We start from the raw sequence: 21,839 nt of genomic DNA, 5'->3' as shown, positions 1-21,839 counted from the left end.
ATGCAGCAGGATTACTTCCGATGACGAATGAGGATGTTGATGATGCAGGTGTTGGTGGTGGAGATTGAAGGCGCTTGGATCCCACAGAGAGGGAGTAGGTAGGTGATACTGGACTGATTGTTAAGTTTTTTTAATTTTGGAACTTGGCGGCATACACTTTGGCATTTGATGAATGTGCTCCAAGTGACGTAACAAGGAGGAGGTTCCTAGATGGTTAAGGTCCTTACCTCTACTCACTCTTGCTTGGTATCAGTTACAGATGGCTTGACAACTGTTGTCCAAATTTAGGTGGAAATAATTCCACACGTGAGAAGTGGATTTTTTTGCCTTTTGCCTCGGCATGACAACATCAATGGGCTTTTTCATACCATGGACAACAACTGTTACCTGACTTACACAGACTGTCATCCTCATCATCAACATCCTCATCATCCTTAGTGGCAACTACCGAAATATCTTCCATGTGCAATTCCACAGAAGCATCCTCGATGACTACGTCAGCAATATGTTGACTGCCCCACATTTACAGAGGGCACACAAATGTTGGAAGGAGGATCCTCAAGTACACTATTTGAAAGGTCTGGCTCACACATGGCAACCGCGGACACACTTGCACTCTCCTCGGGGATTTGTGATTTTGATTTCTCGGACCACACAGTTGGTTCTTCCGGAGCTGTCTTACTCATCTTCTTCTTAACAACTTTCATTTTTTTTATAGTACCACCACTACTACAATAAGCAGAAGGGCTATCATCACTTGAACCACCAGTCATAAACAAAGGCCAAGGCCTTATCCTTTCCTTGCCACTTTGTGTAGTGAATGGCATATTGCCAATTTTTGCCAATTTTTTGTTTATCTTGGTTTTAGATCTTTTTTTTTTTTTAATAAAGTAAAAGAAGTTGCTTTTCCATGGCCATGGCCTGTTTTAAGCCCTGGGGCATCGGCCTTCATAGAGGACGAGGACGTTGACGGCCTTGCATCATCATGACTGTTGCCGGCAGCTACAACATGTGGTTCTTGCTCTCCTGTCATGTGGCTGCCCTCCATATTCACTGCGGTCTTGCAGCAGAGTCACCAAGCTAGCAGCTATAGTGTTGCCAAGTTGTGACTAACGCACACGCACACATAAAAAAAAGACTCTTTTTATTATACAGATTTATTTTTTTTGGTCCACAACCTGGGGCACGGAGCACCCCTGACCGAGCGATTGATGACACAGTCAGCACGCTACCAGCCCAGATGGACACAGCACAGCAGCCCAGATGGACACAGCAGACAGCACCAGCCCAGATGGACACAGCAGACAGCACCAGCCCAGATGGACACAGCAGACAGCACCAGCCCAGATGGACACAGCAGACAGCACCAGCCCTACACTACCCACCCTCCCTGTTCACTCTCCACAGCCAAACTGTAATGGCGCAGAGCCGCGAGATTTCGTCTCTGAGAGGTTTTGCCTTGGTTTGAGATCCGGGGCCGGCGGGGGAACCAAACGCACTTTCGGTTTTCGATCCGGATCTCTAAATTTGGGTCGGTTTGGATCTCTGAAATCCGAACCCGCTCATCTCTAGTATAACTTTAAAGAAAATCCTATGAAGGTATATATCTCTGGAAAGATAATTTTGTACACAATATAATGCAGTTCAATGCAACAAATTATCTTTATTGCATAAAAAGTTATAGCTAAATAAAGATAAGGAGCACATTTTTTGGTACTAGAATTGATGGTAAAACATCTTATTTATTTGTTTGATTATCAAGTATCAACAGACTCAGTCGATTCAAAACCAAACTGGTCAAGGTAGGAAAAGATCCACAACACCATGTTGATATAGAAGAATGAAAAAACTGCTCTCGAGTCACAGAAGAAAATCGCCTGAGGCAATCCAATGATTTACGTGAATCAGTTCCAGGACTGTTAGACGCAGACTTCAATATTTTAGATTAAACGCCAGAATTCCAAGGAAAAATATGCTTTTATCTCCCAAACAGACAGAAAAGATTAGAATGGGCTAAAAAGCTTATTAATTGGTCAGAAGAACAATGAAACAGTGTCATCTGGAGTGATGAAACCAGAATATCAATGTTTGGTAGTGATGGAATGAAATATGTCTACCGGAGTGCACAACACCTACTATGAAGCATCCAGTTAATGTTATGCTGTGGGGATGTATGACAGCAAAAGGTGTGGGACAAATTTGTGTGATCAATGACACTTTAAATAGCAGCAAATACATCAGTGTCCTGCAGTGGTGGGGGGGCAGTTAGCACACACCGTTGCTCTGCATAGCAGAGCGGTGAGTAAGCAGCGGGTGAATAGATGATGTACACATGCACACAGCATCTATTCAAAGTGCAGAGAGAGCCTGGGGGCAGCCAGGCATCTCAGGGAAGGGCTGGGCACACCCCCACAGTGACTGAAATGGGGTTGCTGCGAGGCTCTGCCCCTTTTCCCTAGACCCCACCCCTTTCCTGATGTGGGACGCGCCTTAGACATGTCAAGGGTCCCAACCCACTGGCGACCAATGTTGGGAGGTATGTAATTGCAGAGAAAGGCTTCCAAACTAAGTACAAATGGATATTTTGCAAAACTAAGAAATTTACTTTCCCACAGTTCAGTATGTGTAACAGTTTTCAAAATGTAAAATTTGGTTATAAAGTTCATTGTATTATGTTGTACTCTGTTCTAAATGAATTTACCATTGTAATGATATATGCTTTTTGGTATAATACTAAAATACAGTGCTATATAAGCTGTTATACTTCAAAAATGCACATTTTCCAAAAGGTTTCCACAATTTGTCCACTACTGTATATTTATTATGTACACATACATACACAGTCCAAGATGGTCTGGCACTCCTGACTCAACATAACTCACAATGGCAGCAGCTTATGCATCAAAAAATATAAAATTACAAATGAAGGGCACTCACCAATCTTCAAATATTTAAGCCAGCAAGGTTTATTTCACATAGAAGATGGCTTATATGGGAAATAAACCTTGCTGGCTTAAATATTTGATGATTGGTCTAATTTTATATTTTTGGACCTAAGGTCTTTATTGGAGCATCTAGCTCAGGGCCCACATTCCAATGACTGGGGTGAATACCCTATATTTGAGGTGTCCATTTTTTAACTGACAATATAACATACATGTTACAAGTAGATATCACTTCACATTTTGTTTTTATAATTCGCTTTTAATTTATGTAATAAAGGTTATATTTTAGGAGATACTGCTTATTGAGTTCCCCACTTTAGAATACTACCTCTTTTTCTAGCATGTGACATTTATTCTAGGGTGCACCTCCCTTGAGAAATCAAATATAAAATTATTTACTAGATCATATGTATGGGTGCAGTATATATTATGTAAAGAATTGAACTGCTCTCGTGCGTGTACTAAATCCCTTTTTTTCTTTACAACATTTTATTGGAGCACCCCATGGATGATTCCTGTAAGGATTAAGGACCTCATTCAGAGGCGGTCGCTCGGGAGCGATAGGTCGCACCCAAAGTGATCGAGAATATGCAAAACCACCCACAAACGGCACGAAATGTCAATCACAGCTACGACCTCGTAGTGACTAGCGAGCAAGAGGATTGCGGTCAGAAAGACAGGCTTGCGCACGCGCACTGCAATGTACATGCATGCGCAGTTGAAAAAAACATTGCTCGCTACGACAAATCGCTCCGTGCGACCGCCTCTGAATGAGGTCCTAAGTGTGCGGTTTATTCTTACACACATAGGTCATGACTAAGGTGTACACCAAAATGGCCGTCGGGCCCAGGGCTACAAGACATGGTCACCAGGCATACGATAAGTCATTAATGTGCATTTGGCTCCTGTTATGTGACCGGATTATTGCTCAAAATATACTCTGAGCATGGCTATGACTTTTAAGGTTTAATACAAAGTTTTTTGCATATTTAACATTGGTGGTGTGCCGGTCTCCATTTTTTGGTCCTAGATGGGACTGAAGTGTCTTTTTGTATTTCATATGTGACTGCAGCACCTACAATCTCACCACAAAGTGTGTGCGGTTCTCTCTCTACCCTTCAATTCCAGAGACTTTTCGCCGGTGCGGAAAGTCAGTGCATTGGAACCTGCGTAAACTTTTCGCCTATGAATAGGTTTAAAAAAAAAAGTGCAGAATTGGGGTTTTTACCATCCTGCACCCATGGGACAGCCCCCCAAGGATAACTGCGTCTAAAATATTTAAAAATAAACTTCAGGACACCCCAAAAAAGTTATTTCATTTTGGGGACGGAAAAAAACAAACTTGGGGGACAAACTTAAAAACTAGCGAAATAGACTCTGGAGGGGTCCTCAAGTGTTCCTCAGGTGGTGTTTTTTTTGCAGGTGCTTGTGGCAGGTGGATTTTCAAGTTTTTTAAAACGTGACATTAGCAACTACAAAATATGATTGCACCCATTTTCAGGTACCCCAAATTTGATGGGACTACTTATTTTCTCAAAAAAACCCTAAAAAATGCTATTCTTTACCACTTCTGTAAAAACGCTATATACTGTAGCAGTAATTGAGACCATTTAAAAACCCCAAACACCTTCAGCAGAGCTATTCGGGGGTATCCAGAGTATTCCCCATGTCATGGGGAGTGTCAGGCTGATTTCCCCAAACCTGACAGGACTTTTTGCTCATTTCAATTTACCAGGTCCCGTTTTCGCCAATTTGGAATTGAATACGGGGATAAGCAGGGACAAGCGCGATTCTTTTTCGCACCAAAAACCAGCGATGACGGCGAAAAGTCCGGCAACATACTTTTCACTTCTAATAGAATATGGCCCTATCTATTGTAAGGGCACGGTAGTACCCTTATATTACGGCTGAATCAAATAAACAGAATTCTCCTATAGAGATGGGGGCATGGTGTTTGAGGGGCTACATCTCAAAAGCTATTGGAACGTACTGATCTGAAATTTGGCATGGATGGGTAAAACTGTCGCTCGGTGCTGCATGCCAAATTTCAGGGCAATAAAATAGAAAATTAGTAATAGGGAGTAATCTAAATTTCCAACTGTCAGTTTTTTTGTTCCACTTCCTGTTTGGTCAAAGCTGACACATTTCTACTTTAGTCTAAGAGATTTTTAGGAAGGACAAATTAGGACTTGGGGGTTGTTTTGTTAGGTAGCTCTTGTTAGAGTACCTGCATTTCACTGATGCTATCTATCTATCTAGATATCTATCTATCATAAGGGCACGGACGTTCTATTAAGGCAGAATCTAAAAAACATTTATTCTCCCATAGAGAATTCCGGAGGTGTTTAAAGGGCTACACCTCAAAATCTATTGGAGGTACCGAGCTGAAATTTGGCATGGACTGGTAGAACTGTCGCTTGGTGCTGCTTGCCAAATTTCAGGGCAATAACATAAAAAATTTGGATTTGGAAGTAATCTAGAGTTCCAACTGTCAGTTTTATTGGCCACTCTCAATTAGGACCACTTTTCTGCTGTAGTCTTTGGGGGATATTTGGGAAGGCAGAAGTCAGGTTGCAGGACAAATTTAGACTTGGGGTTTGTTTTATTAGGTAGCTCTTGTTCCAGTGTAGGGCTTTTTGGGGTTCAGGTAACTGAGAAAGGTACAGTTTTTAAACTATTACCTCACAAATGCCCCATTATATAGTTATGGAGCTTCAACTTGCTGCACATCCTCAGTAGGTGCCTCCAGCAGGAGGGTGTACTGTGGCTTCACTTGAGTACACAAAGATGGCTGTCTATTGTGGGTGGTAGGAGCGGTGAGACCCAGGGGAGGTAGCGAGTGTTAGCGGTGGCTTGGACTCTGGGGACGTAGTGAGTGTTAGCGGTGGTGGGGAACCGGCTTAGGTGCTGGCATTAATGGTGGACATGCGGGCTTTGGCAAACTTCAGCAGTGGTGCTCATTTCACAAATGGTAACCCTCAATACCCCATTGATAAGTTTAGCCATGGGCCGGGGACCGGGTTCGGGCTGCAAGGCAACATCCCCTCCCAAGGCACGCCACTTTCTTGAAGTCACGCCCCCTTTTCGGCAGCATGCGACTGCGCCACATGCATTGCATCCCTCCCCGCACCTGGTGTCACCTTGGGGAGAGACGCCACTGGCCCTGGGCTATCAGCCTAGACGTGAGGTGCCCTGGAGGAGGACCCCTTTATTGGGGGCTCCCCAGGGATCCTTGGCCTGGGTTGACTAGTGGTCAGGGGTATTGCTTTGGATGGGGGACCCGTGAAAGGGTTCTCCTGGCTGTGGCATTACTCCCCCACTAGAAAAAGTTTGGTGCTGGTTTTGGAGATTACAGGGGAACCCTATGCATTTTTTCCCCTGTATTTCCAGAACCAGCTCAGAGCCCAGTGCTGGTTGTACTAAATTCAGGGGACCCTTATGTTGTTTGTCCCCTGTATTTTGGCAACCAGGGCTGGTTTTGGAAAGCCCAGAGCTCGTGCTTAATACAAGGCACCCCTTTGTCGTTTGTCCCCTGTATTATACCAACCATGACTGGCAGTGAAAAGCCCATGGCTGGTGGTGTTTTATGGGTGGGGAAAACGCCATTTAAAAAAAAAAATCTATTTTTTTATATTATTTTAACACAGATGTGGACTGATCTCACTGATGCCAGTGTGTATTCCAATGAGCACACACTGGCACCTGTAGTCCACCTATAAAGAAAATAATAAAATAAACACAATACACTAATATTTTAATAAAAGTTTTTTAAACTGCATCTTCGCCTGTGGATGGCGGCCTTCAAACTCTTTCACATGGGTGTTGCCCACCCAGGATTTCCAGCATCTTCCCCTGGGGGTTCGCCGTTTCTCCAGGGCTTCCAATTTCTTCACCTGGGGGTAGGCATCCGTTAAGCTCTTTTTCATGGCCACCACCTCCCAAGGACTTTTGCCATCTGCACATGGGGGGCCGCCACCTCCCCAAGGCTTCTGGCATCTTCACCTGGGGGGTGGCGGCCTTTAAGCTCTTTTTCATGGCCACTGCCTCCCCAGGGCTTATGGATCTTCTTGGATTTAGGTCTGCTGCCATTCCCGCTACCTCCGCCGGGTCCCATCGTCACTAATGCCCGCTACCTCCGCCGGGTCCCGTCACCGCTAACACCAGCTACCTCCACCGGATCCCTCCAGGACCCACCTGCACCGGGAAGCAGGATAAAAGGCAGCCATGTTAGTGCACCCAAGTACACCCTTCTGCAGTAAGCCACCTACTGAGCATGCGCAGCAAGTTGACATTCCCTATCTTTAAAATGGGCATATTTTTGCCAATTGTTAAAAAACTGAAAATTTCTCAACTACCTGAACCCAAAAGTCCCTATACTCTAACAAGAGCTACCTAACAAAACAACCCCCAAGTCCTAATTTGTCCTCTACCCTGAGTTATGCCTTCCTAAAAAATCTCTCATAGACTAATGCAGTAAAGTGGCAGTTTTGACCAAACAGGAAGTGAAAGAAAAATACTGACAGTTGGAAATTTAGATTACGCCCAATTACTAATTTTCTATGTTCAGAAATACATGTTGGTAGCTGCTCAATCACTTCAGTAATATCACTCAGGTGCATGTAAGGGAGGGGTTAGTCTATACAAGAAACAACAAAAAGTAATCCCCCCAGCACACTGAATGAAATCAGCAATAAGATTTGAAAAACTACATGGTGGTAGATAATTCCAAGATCTCAGTTGCATATATTTGCAAAGATATGGCTAAGCCTCCGGGCCGCGTCACAGCGTCTCTGCTACCAGAGGTCCCTATCACTTTGTCAGAATCTGGGGTGCAGAACCCTGCACCCTGCAGAACCCTATGTTATTGCCTGAAATTTGGCATTCAGCACCGAGCAACAGTTCTGCCCGTCCATGCCAAATTTCAGCTCAGTATGTCCAATAGCTTTTGAGATGTAGCCCCTCAAACACCATGCCCCCATCTCAGGAATTCCCTATTGGAGAATTCTGTTTATTTGATTCAGCCTTAATATAAGGGCACGGCCGTGTCCTCATAATAGATAGATAGATAGATAGATAGATAGATAGATAGATAGATAGATAGATAGATAGATAGATAGATAGACAGATAAGTATTGGTGAAATGTAGGTAGGATATGATTTAATACCTCAATAGGTTGATCATGTGACTGCTGTATAACTGTCAATTGTATCTGTTATTATGTCTACTGACCTTGTAATGTAATCTTATTTTAAACTAAATGATAGATTGAATATTAATAAATTAGAAATAGATAGCAATGGCTTCATACATGCAGGAGGTGATTTTTCACCTCAGTATACTGCCCATGTGACTTTGGTAGAGAACTGTTAGTTATCAACTCTGTCTGCTGATATGACATGTCACAAAGTATGGTATGCTCATTTTAGCTTAAATGTTATACAGATGTGTCCTCTAACATCTAGCCTCAATACACCACGCAGTGCGACTTGCCTGGAGTGAGTGAGCCGCCACGTTCATTGCTACTCTGTTAGCGTCGGCCGACTTTTTTTGGCCGAACATTCGTCTAAATCACTGCAATTCAACTAGGATGCACCAGCAGTCTGTGCTGAGTAATGTGATATGTGACACCTGTATATCTGTGTGCTCCTGAGTCTGTATATGGGAGACTGCGCTGAGTAATGTGATATGTGACACCTGTATATCTGTGTGCTCCTGAGTCTGTATATGGGAGACTGGGCTGAGTAATGTGATATGTGACACCTGTATATCTGTCTGCTCCCGAGTCTGTATATAGGAGACTGTGATCAGTAATGTGATATGTGACACTTGTATATCTGTGTGCACCTGAGTCTGTATATGGGAGACTGTGCTGAGTAATGTGATATGTGACACCTGTATATCTGTGTGCACTTGAGTCTGTATATGGGAGACTGTGCTGAGTAATGTGATATGTGACACCTGTATATCTGCGTGCTCTTGAGTCTGTATATGGGAGACTGCGCTGAGTGATGTGATATGTGACACCTGTATATCTGCGTGCTCCTGAGTCTGTATATGGGAGACTGTGCTGAGTGATGTGATATGTGACACCTGTATATCTGTGCGCACCTGAGTCTGTATATGGGAGACTGTGCTGAGTAAATGTGATATGTGACACCTGTATATCTGTGCGCTCCTGAGTCTGTATATGGGAGACTGTGCTGAGTAATGTGATATGTGACACCTGTATATCTGTGTGCTCCTGAGTCTGTATATGGGAGACTGTGCTCAGTAATGTGATATGTGACACCTGTATATCTGTGTGCTCCTGAGTCTGTATATGGGAGACTGTGCTGAGTAATGTGATATGTGACACCTGTATATCTGTGTGCTCCTGACTCTGTATATGGGAGACTGTGCTCATTAATGTGATATGTGACACCTGTATATCTGTGTGCTCCTGAGTCTGTATATGGGAGACTGTGCTGAGTAATGTGATATGTGACACCTGTATATCTGCGTGCTCTTGAGTCTGTATATGGGAGACTGCGCTGAGTAATGTGATATGTGACACCTGTATATCTGCGTGCTCCTGAGTCTGTATATGGGAGACTGTGCTGAGTAATGTGATATGTGACACCTGTATATCTGTGTGCACCTGAGTCTGTATATGGGAGACTGGGCTGAGTAATGTGATATGTGACACCTTAATATCTGTGTGCTCCTGAGTCTGTATATGGGAGACTGTGCTGAGTAATGTGATATGTGACACCTGTATATCTGTGTGCTCCTGAGTCTGTGTATGGGAGACTGTGCTGAGTAATGTGATATGTGACACCTGTATATCTGTGTACACCATAGTCTGTATATGGGAGACTGTGCTGATTAATTTGATATGTTAAACAGGCTCTTAAGACCCACTACTTCATCAAGGCCTTCCAGCTCTCATCCTAACCCACTTCATGCTCTTTCCTCCCTATCTTCCCCTTCTGTGTCACGCCTGTCTGTCTGCTCCTCCCCTTCTGTGTCACGCCTGTCTGCCTGCCCCTGCCCTTTAGAATGTAAGCTCTCACGAGCAGGGACCTCTTCCCTCATGTGCTTCTCTTTACATTTTCTTCTACTCCTTACTCCCCATAAGGGCACCTAACACGTGACTGCCAACTCCCGGCTGCTTATTGTGAGTGCTTTAATCGCTATTGCAGCAATGTATATAAATTGTGTCCTTGTCCTGCACTGAAATGTACTGTAAGTTACTTGTATCTTGTTCACTTTTTAGTTTTATGTACTATGTAAGGCGCTGCGGAACACTTGTGGCGCCATATAAATAAAGGATAATAATAATATGTGACACTTGTATATCTGTGTGCTCCTGAGTCTGTATCAGGGAGACTGTGGTGTGTAATGTGATATGTGACACTTGTATATCTGTGTGCAAAAAAGCTGCAGCTGCTACATTGTAGCAGTTTGTATACAGATTCTGACTCGCACACAGATATACAGTGTCACATATCAAATTAATCAGCAGTCTGCTGGTGTGTCCTAGTTGCATCGCATTGCGACTCAGATGCATTTTCAGCAAAAAAAAAAAGACCCAAAATAAATGCCTGGTGCTAGCGTGCCGTAAGGGGCTTTTTAGCGCGACTGCAGTAAAGATGTGAAGATGTGTAGGACACATCTGTATATGAAAATAATGATAGATAGATAGATAGATAGATAGATAGATAGATAGTGTAGCGGAAAAGCTCATTTCACATCAGCATGGGCATAACTACACATGATATTATGTTGGTAAAAACATGTAACTTTCCCGTGTAAATTTGTATGTAGCATCCTTTGTATGCAGGAAGATGACAAGCCTTTTGAAGCTGGGCAAGAGAGGTTATAGGAATGACTGTCTTCCTGAATCAGCCATAAACCTGTCGCAGTGTAGATGGCATAAAAGAAATATGTCTGTGGAAATTACAGGAGGGCTGGCCAGAACCTTGATAAAACAGTCATTAAGAGCCCTGTGTTCGGTTTGGGAGCAGTGATCAAAAATAGTTGTTTAGACATGGAGACACTCGGTCTCAGCAGGTGTGAATTTCTTCACCTAGTCACTGGGCATGTTTATGGACCCCAGCCTGCTTCCCAAACTCCAAAGAGAGCTGGATGTGTAATTAAAGAACCCCTGTTAATGTGGCCAGGAAACCCTGAGCTTCAGCCAGCTGGACAATCCACTCTGAGCTGAAAAGGGTTAAAATCACCCCAAGGTGAGGGTGAGGGGGGCGCCTGGAAAAGCAGGCATAAATATGTGACTCAACCCTGGCCTGTTGTTCATTCTGCATGAGGCTATCGATGGATACAGATAGTCACTGGGAAGGCCTCATCCCAGAACCACTTAATCCAACATTGGTTTGTTCTCCAATTCATTATTTTCTTTATTTCTGGAAATTGTAAAGAACAGTGTGATTATCCTTAACATTATTATATTCTTTGTAACTTTTTGTACATAAGCTTTGAAGATATTCTTGAATTAATTCTAGTTCAGGATCTGTGTTTTTATGACCCAAGACCTCATGTGGCTCGTGTTACCTACTTTTACTAAGTGTGCATAATTGTATGACAGGTAAGGGAAAAGGCTTACCCTGTGTTTTAACATTAAAGTTACCAGGTTTAGTTAATCACACGTGGTGAGGTAACCTGTAAATGTCACGGGTGGCGATTCTCTGATTGGCGTATCTGTAGGGTCGGCCCGCATAACCGTGATAGATAGATACGCATGGTGAAATGCAAGTACTGTAAACTGTGATTTATAACCTTAACCACAATTCATATTTTAACATAAATGATAGATTATGAATAGATTATAAATAGATAGCATGGCAAAAGGAAATGCATGCAGGACCATGACAATTGGTTCACAGCACTAGGAAAATAATAGTTTTTTTTATAAAAACTTAAGTGAAGAAGGGAGTACTCAGAAGGAGGAACCCAATTTCACCAGATACCAGAACTCAAAGGTTTTATTAGTAAAAGGTCACACTGTGAAAGCAATTTCTGTTTCCCTACTCCTGTTCTCTTATTATTATTTTGGCGAATGATGGCCGTAAACTACAAAGAGCTCAGGAAGGAAGAGCTTGAGGTGTGTTGCAAGCAGAAGGGTCTGGCAGGTGAGGACCAAACCAGGCAACAGATGATCAAAGCCCAATTGGACGCAGACCAGCAGCAAGGAACTTGAGGGGATCAATTGGATTCCGAGTCTGTTTTTGAGGAGCAGATGGCAGTGGATGTTACAGAGCCCACTCGTCGTAGATCGGACTCCTCTAATACCTTCAGTGGCAACTCTGCCTTGGATCTGTATCTACAGTCGGCTCTTAAGCATGTGAAAGAGCCTGACCCGGCTATGGTGCTGCAATTTATGGAGCAATTAAATGTTAAGGAGACCACAGAGGCTGCGAAGCGTAAGGCAGCTATGGAACTGGAGGCTGCGGAGCGTAAAGCGGCTCTGGACCGATAGGAAAAGGAGGCTGATTGCAGGCTCCAGATGGGAGTTAGCTAAACTCACCCACCAGCCTGTGGCGGGAAACGCGAATACCCATCGACCGCGTCAAGATCAATTTCCAGTGATGGAAAAGGATGGTGAGCTCGACACCTTTTTCAGGACTATTGAAAAGACTTGCCGTTAATTTCAATTGGACTCGAGTCTGTGGGCCAGTTATTTAACCTTTGGTCTAAGAAGGAGAGCTGGATGCATTTGCCGAACTTCCGCGGGAGATGGATGGGAAATATGCTGAAATCAAAAAGGCATTGTTGGCACAATTTAACATTACCCTGGAAGCTTACAGGCAGAAGTTCAGAGGTCTAACACGCAGTGCCTCTGATACTTATGTAGGACTGTCCGCACAGCTAACAACCTTCCTGTAGCAATGGTTGGATGGAGTGCAGGTGACAGACTTTGAGGTGTTATTGTGAGCTTATAGTAATGACATTTCTGTAAATTGGATTGCAGTAGAATCCATAGTCTACTGTCTATTGTCTGGTTTACATGTTTCTGCATTAAAGTACTGTACAATTACCATTTTGTATCCTATCTTTGTAATTAGCTGTGGGCCTGATTCAGTTGCGTGGACTGCTGATTGCAGATTCCCAATTATCGGGAATCTGCGCATGCGTAGGAACCATTCTGTGAGTGTGAAGAATGGGTCCTGCTTAGACGCACGCTAGCCATTCAATGCCTCTGCCTGATTGACAGGCAGAGGCATTTAAGGTGCGGGGACGGGGTCGGCTGGCATTCCTGGAAACGGGGGCGTGTCTGCCCTGTTTTCCTGGAGTGGCCAGCCCAGGATCTGTGTTGATCAATGCAGTGTCCTGGGTTCGCAAGCCGGCCAGTCGTAAGCTGAGGTTTACTCAGCTGGCCGGAGGCCTGGTGCCGTCCACCATCGTGACCATCCCCCACTGCTGGGATCGCAAATGAGCAGGGGGTGTCATACATCTCCTGCTGCATTTGCATAATAGCAAGGATTACAATTGCGATCCTTGCTGAATCAAGTCGTGTGTCTGCAGGTAAGAAGTTTTAGGGCTGTGGGCCTGATTCAGAGCCGGACGCTATTTGAACTCGCTCGTTTAGAAAAGGGGCTGGCTATTTAAATTGACCGTTCGCTCTTTGCGGTCTGTTGACGCCTCTATGTCTGAATGAGCGAACAAAACATGCGGACGTTATTTTGAAAAAAACGCCCCCTGGCAACTCGCATAATACGTCATCTCCGCTATTAATTAGATTAATCGAGTACATCGAACGGCGTATGAACTGCTCGCTATTCTTGTGGTAGCATTTTCCTACCGCAATCATGCGAGCAGTTCAGGCTAAAAGACAACCAAGTGACGTGGTCGATGACGCTGCTTTGTTAATTATGCACACCGTTAAAACGCCCGTTTTGACCTTTTGGCACGCCTGCGTTCGGATCTCCACTCCCCGTTTTCAAACACCTTCCCTGTTGCCACCCACAAACGCCTCATCCTGTCACTCAAATTAACAGGCATTCGCTATTTTGCGAGCACACGATTTCCGACCGCACTGACTGGTTCGCGCATGCGTACTAAAACCCGTTCGCATGCGCAGTTGTGCGAACATCGCTCGAAGCGAACGAGCAGTTGCTTACGAGCGGCTCTGAATCAGGCCCTGTGTTTCTAGAGGTGAAACTGGGGTATGCAGTCGGGAAGCCGGCGGACCTAATCCCGACAGCCGGCTTCCCGACTGCTTAATCACAGCAAGGCACTAATGACAGGCGTAGGGTTAGGGAGTATAATTAGGTTAGTTAGTACCTACCTTAGGACGATCAGGATTTCCTCCTGCGGCCGGCGGTAAATCATACTGATTCCGAAACTGGTGATCACCTTTAGCTGTGTGTAAGATTTATGCTTTTCTTGGAAAAAAAGAAAAGCTAAAGATACATTTTGGGCATCTACAAGTTTGCATCAATCATTTGTCTCCGGCAACACCTGTATGTCTCAGTGATAGCACACACTAGCACATCTATATAAACAATAGAATGCTTCAAATAAATCATTCAAAACTTCCCTATAAATAATAGAAATGACATTAGCAGCCATGAGAACATATTCCAATATAATGGAAAGTACTTGGGTTTTGAGGCCCAATTCAGACCCGTTCGCTAGGCTGCGTTTGCACGCAGACGAACAATATTTGTGATCTGCGCATGCGTAAACATCGCAGTGCGCATGTGCAAGCCAGTCATTGCGATCGGGAAGTGATCGCCCAGAGCACACAGGCTGCCCCACTAGTTTGACTGACAGAATGTGCCGTTTGTGGGTGGTGACAGGGGAAGGTTCTGGAAAACGGGGGAGAGGTGGTGCGAACGCAGGCATGCCTGAGCGTTAAAACAGCGTTCTTTGGGAGTGCATAATTAAGACGGAGCGTCATTGTACACATCACCTGGCATGTGTAAACACTGAAGCACTCGCAGTGCTTGCGGTAGGGTAGGGTCAACCACAAGCACTGCATATGCCTCCGATGGTTTTCGATGTTACCGACTGTTATATACACTTCCTGGAGATGACGTGTGCTGCCAAGGGAAAGGGAGAGGTATTAGACGGGCTTGCGATCGCACTGTCGCCGCACGCTAAGACATAGTGGGCGTCCTGAAGCCAAGCCGTGCTTTCGCGGGATTTGCATACTTGGCCCCTGACGGCTGCGTGCGAACGCAGCCTAGCATCTGGGTCTGAATCGGGCCCTCGGTTCAATGGTATATTAAGTACCAACTAAACAAAATAGCCCGGCGCTAATTATCAATAATAGCAATTAGCTTAGAATACACAAGATTAGGATTAGAGCAGCGATGGAATAATGTGCTTGTGGATACACATATAAGCACCTTGAAGTCAGGTGTAACACAGAAATCTACTAATAGCCTCTGCGGTAACAATATAGGAGAAGGTGGGTAGGGAAACAATCACATGCTAATTAAAAAATTACCTATAAAACAGATTTATTATCTTGAAAATTGGAGTGACCAGTCAAACTTGGATGAAAAAACTTTCTCACATAAATTCTCTATAAACGAATAGCACAAATAAAAACGGTTATTACATATCTAAAAATCAGCTTATTCAGGTTGTTAAAGGAGGTGGATCTCAATAAATCCAATATGGAAGGGATTTTAGCTGTGTCCAGACCTATGCCAAAACAATAGTGAATGTAACACAGTGTCCCGTTTACTCCAGGTGCTTAAATCACTCCATAGACTGTACTCTCAGTCTCATGAACCAACATGGCGGTGCCCATGTCCACGCCCATAGTAACCAAGACACGCACATGTAGATTCTAGCAGACCCTGGGGAGAATACTCTACCAGTTCCTAGGCCTGACATCCACATGCCTGTGAGCACGACAACACCAGCATAGGGGTGAGTAGCGGCCGATCCCAGACCACATTCTGACACACGATTCCAGAGACTGGGCCAGAGGTTTTTTACCCTTTAGTGGCCGCCCTTCACTCACCCCTCCTCTATGCCGGCCCGGCTGCCATGATTGGAGCTCAGGGCCTGATTCAGAGCCGGACGCTATTTGCGCTCGCTCGTTCAGAAAAGGGGCTGGCTATTTAAATTGAGAGCTCGCTCTTTGCGGTCTGTTGACGCCTCTATGTCTGAGCGAGCGTCCGAAACATGCGCTCGCTATTTTGTAAAGACGCCCCCTGGCCGTTCGCATCATACGTCATCTCCGCTATTTATTTGATTAATCGAGTACATCGCAAAGGCGTATGAACTGCTCGCTATTCTTGTGGTAGCATTTTCCTACCGCAATCATGCGAGCAGTTCAGGCTAAAAGACAACCAAGTGACGTGGTCGATGACGCTGCTTTGTTAATTATGCACACCCTTAAAACGCCCGTTTTGACCGCTTGGCACGCCTGCGTTCGGATCTCCACTCCCCGTTTTCAAGCACCTTTCCCTGTTACCACCCACAAACGCCTCATCCTGTCACTCAAATTAGCAGCCCCTCGCTATTTTGCGTGCACAAGATTTCCGACCGCACTGACTGCTTGGCGCATGCGCATTACGACCCATATGCATGCGCAGATGTGTGACCATTGCTCGGAGCGAACGAGCGACCGCTTACGAGTGGCTCTGAATCAGGCCCTCAGTTCTGATCAGGCAGCGTTACAGCTTCTGCGCACTGAAGCTAAAGAACAATGGCTGACGGGGGAGCTGCTGTGCATGCTGTTAAAGATAGATATCTTGGATGAAGGCATTTACTTATATAGGTTACGAATGAATGATTAGTCAATCTGATTGTATGAGTTCTTATTGTATGAGATCTGATTGTATGCTATTGTGATTCATAGTATTGCATCATTCCTTGGGCTTGTTCTGTTCTGTATTCCATTAGGATAACTTTGGTGACCCTGCAGAAATCATCACACCGTGCGGTCATGGAATATCATTAATATAAAGATCTAATTTTAAATATACTTTAAGTATATTATAAAGTTACATAACTGTATATTGATGTTTAGTCTTATTTTAATCAGCATTTAATATGTATTGTATTATAGGTAAATACTGCATCTCTGTTGTAAATAGAAATATAATATTATTGGTATAATGTTTTAGATCCCTTTATTTGCAGTTATGCAATGTAATGTGCCTCCCCTGAAACTCAAATTTTTCCCCCCCTCCCATGATACTGTAAGACAAAGGAATTCCAACGTGGGATAGTCTTTGGCGTTGCCCTCTGGCTAATGAAGATCCCGCTGCACACACAAAGCAAAAGGAACTGACCTATCTGACGTCTGCCTCTAGCCAATGATTTTATTCCCTAAGGACTATTTGAATGTGAACTTATAAATTGTACTGCAGTGACCGTTGAAAGTCAGTGCATTCAGAATTGAAGCCTTGTGCTGTGCCAACCGCGAATGCGCAGTGTACGGGGCGGTAGTCTTAGTATTCCTTTATGCAAATAAATCTTTTGGACTTTGGAACTCCAAGAAGCTGAGCGGACTTCACAGTTCTTTTACTTTGATAATGCCCAGCCGCAGCAGCTCCTCCCGTAAACTTTGCGGAGCCCGTCAGTCACCACTGATGACTCCGCCTCCAGCCCATCCGCCGCCCGCCTCCAGCACCATCTCCGCCTGCATTCTACAGCAACAAGCAGCCAGCACACACAGCACAGCAGCCATGAACAGGAGCCGGCGGCCTGCCAATTCTGTCTGCACCACACTAGTACTGTGACAGTCAATAAGTAAAGTGAATTATCCGCCTGCCTGTTTATAATATCTTTATATAATACATAATAGCTGCAGTGGCAAGAAAAGTTCTAATTAATAAATATAAACATAATGAGTGGGATCAGCTGATAGACATTATGTAACTATGGGTGTCACGTTTGCAGTCATGTCAGGGCCGCTACTAGGGGGGTGCAGAGAGGCTCCAAGCCAGATGTCCGCTGGTAATATTTATTACCAGTGGGCGCCCGCCTCCTTCTCTGCAGCGACGCGGTGTAGTCGGAGGCTGGAGTTCTCTCCCGAACTCCAGCTTCCGGCTCTCCCCACGGGCACTATGGGGGAGACGTCATGACGTTTCCCCCATAGTTCCGAGGAGCAGCCGGGGGACCGGACGCGACCCTGGATGCAAGAGCAGGGTTCAAGGTATGTATTTTTTTTTTTAATAAGCTGCACTACAGGGGCATTATTATGGGGGCAGGGGCATTACTATGGGGGCATGGGCAATAATGGGCATTACTAATGGGGCATGAGCATTACAGGGGCATTATTATGGGGGCATGGGCACTACAGAGGCATTACCACTGTGGGGGCATGAGCACTACAGGGGCATTACTGTAAGGGCATTACAGGAATATTACTATGAAAGCATGGGCACTACAGGGGCATTACTATGAGAGCATGGACACTACTGGGGCATTACTATGAAAGCATGGGCACTACAGGGGCATTACCACAAGGGCATTAATATGGGAGCATGGGCACTACAGGGGCATTACTATGGGGGTATTAACATATGGGCATTACAATATGGGCACTACTACAGGCGCATTGCTATGGGGCATTACTATGGGGGCATGGTCATGTTATATTGGAAACCGCTATGGAACAGTATACAGCATTATGGGTCTTATTCTGAGTCAGACGCAGTGGAATGGTGGCACCTCGCATTCATCCCGATGGTGTTTGTAAAGAGGCGCAGTACAGATTCAGACATACACACAGAAGTGCATCAGAAATGTGTTAGCCGTTCCTGTGTGGTTACAGGGGGCTGGCTAATCAGACGCAGATGTAGCGATGGGCGTGTTACTGGAGCGACATGGGCATGTTACTGAAGAGACACGGGCATGTTACTGGAGCGACACGGGCATGTTACTGGAGCGACACGGGCATTTTCCTTGAGCGACACGGGCATGTTACTAGAGTGACACGGGCATGTTACTGGAGCGACACGGGCATGTTACTAGAGCGACACGGGCATGTTACTAGAGTGACACGGGCATGTTGCTGAAAGTGGAAGTGTACAGAGACGCTGTATCGCTCACATTGGCGGCCATGCTCAGATGGATGATCGACACCTAGCATATGGCTGGTGCAAGTTTCAATGGTGCGACTGATATTGGCGTCTAAAGAAGCACAAAGCATTTTAGCAGCATTTGTACACACTGACAGTGGGCGTCCCAGTCCTTGCACAGTCAGACGCACAGATGTACACCAGGGTAGGGCTTTGTAAAAGCATTAGCATAAAGTCACAGGCACAAGTGCAGTAAAAGACACAAGGAAGGCAGCGACTGCGACCGACTCAGAATCACAGTTTCAGGTCCCATGAGGTGGGGGTAGCCCAACCCCCCTCCACAGACCCGCCCCCATTAGGGTTGCTACCAGAATTTTCCCCGGCTGGTTTTGTATCCCAATCCGCCCATGCTCGGTGCTTACCTGTAGTGTAGTGAATAATAGCTTTGGTGATCAATGCAGTAAGTAAACTCATAATAAGGGACAGAAGAATCATTTTCCCGAATCCTAAAATGGATTGGATATAAAATAAGATAATGTTAAATGTGACTCATGCATGGATAAACTAAAGTACTAGATAAGTATAAGCAATAGAATTCACTCACACTTTAAGTGACTCAATTGGCTGAAAATTAACATTATCCTAATATTGGTATACTAATTAAGAGTTGCTGTGCACTAACACACACGTCATCTATCCAGTGGGGGCCCAGCAAGCAGCTACTGATGGCCCAACAGGACATATTCAATATTGACAGATGGTCTCAGACAGGGCAATTTTTCAGCAGGAACTCCGTTCCTGAACCTCTCAATAACGATGACATATTGTCCCGGGCCAAAATGTATTATCATAAAATAAGTTTTATTTTAAATTCCCTTGTGAGTACCTTCTTTTAAATAAAATGTATGTTATACGTCATGTTTTAACATGCAGTAGCACTTTCGTTGTTTACATTATCACGCGCCCATGTGCCCTTTCTTACCACCAGGAAGTTTAGTGAGCGTATGGCAGCTCACAGATCTGCCATACGTTTAGCACTGGGGGGTAAAACTATTGACCAACCAGTCGAAAAGCACTTTAAAGAGCAGGGTCATACACTGGCCTCTTTGAAGTACTTTATCATTGATCATGTATTGCCTTCACCCTGTGAAGAGGACAAAGCGAGTCTTCTGATTAAAGAGTCACAATGGATTTTGCGTTTGGACACCATCAGTCTTAAGAGTCTAAACGACAAAATTAATTGGAATTGTATAACTTAACTACTTGTGGTAATTATATGTCAGTCTAATAACTTGATTATGAGGAATGCTCTCCCTATATTTTGTCAACTTTTTTTTTCACCTTTATTTCTATCTTTTTAAATTTTTTACGTATTTTACATTTATCCACTATGAACAATGTTTTTATATCCAGTAAATAGGTGGTATGATCAGGTATTTCTTAGTTTGGGCAGTGCCATATGTGTTAATTCTTTTGTGCATCACACTTGTGCTGTTCATGCTGCAGGTCCGTCCCTCTGGTATTCCCTGTTGCTGCCTGCACTGGAACGTGGATGTGTGTTGGCGGTGGAATGCAAGCTTGGCGTTCCCACGGCAACACCTTCGGCGGGACCCGGAAGTGCGGCTGAGCGGGGCTTCCTGGAGGGCGGTCCTGATGAGCAGTGGCATGGAGTGGACAAGGTGGGTGTTCAGGGGGTACTTATGTGGGCAAGTGTTATAGTGTGCTTTTACCTGTATATGGTCCTGACGAAGGGGTGTATACCTTGAAACATTGAACTTGGAATACATTTACCTTTTTTTTGCATCTTACAGTCTCTGTGCATATATAATATATATATATACTGTGTGTATATATATATATTAGGGGTGAGCGGGTTCGGATTTCTGAAATCCGAACCCCCCCGAGCCCCCCCGATCCGAGTCCGATCCGAGTCAGGCTCGACTTTTCCCGCCTGACTCGGATCTGAAATCGAGGCAAAACGTCATCTTCCCGCCTTCCGAGTCTCGCGGGTTTTGGATCCTATATAAGGTACACACGTCGGCGCCATTTTCTCACTCGGCTGTGGACAGTGAAGAGGGAGGGTGGGAGTTAGGGCTGTGTAGTGTAGTGTAGTGTAGTGCTGCTGTTGTCCACTACTTCAAAGTCCATAGGGGCTGGCTGTGTTGTGCTGTGCTGCTGTTGTTAATAGGGGCTGTGTCCACTACTTCAAAGTCCATAGGGGCTGGCTGGACTGTGTTGTGCAGTCAGTTCTCCATAGGGGCTGTGTCCACTCCAAAGTCCTGTGCAGTGTCCCAGTCCTAAAGGAGTGCTGTAGTGTTGTCCAGGGGGTGCTCTGTCCATCAGGGGTGCTCCCCCCAAGTGCTAAAAAAATAATATATTTTCTGTGTTTGTGAATTGTGTGCGCAGTAGCCGCACGTGCATCAACAAAGTAGTGCCAAGCGTGCGCCTGTGTCATAAGTAAAGGGCCGGCTGGCTTGACCGTTAAGGGTGCTGTAACCCCCGAAAGTACACTCCAGTCCAAACCAAAAAAAAAATTATTTTCTGTGTTTGTGAATTGTGTGCGCAGTAGCCGCACGTGCATCAACAAAGTAGTGCCAAGCGTGCGCCTGTGTCATAAGTAAAGGGCCGGCTGGCTTGACCGTTAAGGGTGCTGTAACCCCCGAAAGTACACTCCAGTCCAAACCAAAAAAAATATTATTTTCTGTGTTTGTGAATTGTGTGCGCAGTAGTCGCACGTGCATCAACAAAGTAGTGCCAAGCGTGCGCCTGTGTCATAAGTAAAGGGCCGGCTGGCTTGACCGTTAAAGGGTGCTGTAACCCCCAAGTACACTCCAGTCCAAACCAAAAAAAAAATTATTTTCTGTGTTTGTGAATTGTGTGCGCAGTAGCCGCACGTGCATCAAC

The 21,839-nt window shown here is 44.9% G+C and overlaps 1 protein-coding gene across 5 annotated transcripts in view; it reads right to left on the bottom strand.

Annotated features, from left to right (window-relative positions):
- The window catches only part of LOC148514811 (uncharacterized), a 188,347-nt gene that overhangs the window by 29,748 nt on the left and 136,760 nt on the right, over positions 1-21,839 (bottom strand). For all 5 annotated transcript variants that reach the window (XM_088480937.1, XM_088480939.1, XM_088480941.1 and 2 more), the window contains one exon: positions 19,358-19,441. In XM_088480937.1, coding sequence (XP_088337063.1) covers positions 19,358-19,441 — 84 coding nt within the window. The remainder of the gene's footprint in view (positions 1-19,357; positions 19,442-21,839) is intronic.

The sequence above is a fragment of the Taudactylus pleione genome, unplaced genomic scaffold, assembly GCF_031769625.1.
Source record: "Taudactylus pleione unplaced genomic scaffold, aTauple2 ptg000258l, whole genome shotgun sequence".
NCBI lineage: Eukaryota > Metazoa > Chordata > Amphibia > Anura > Myobatrachidae > Taudactylus > Taudactylus pleione.
Note: the sequence above shows the minus strand (reverse complement) of the source record. Positions and strands in the feature narration are given on the sequence as shown.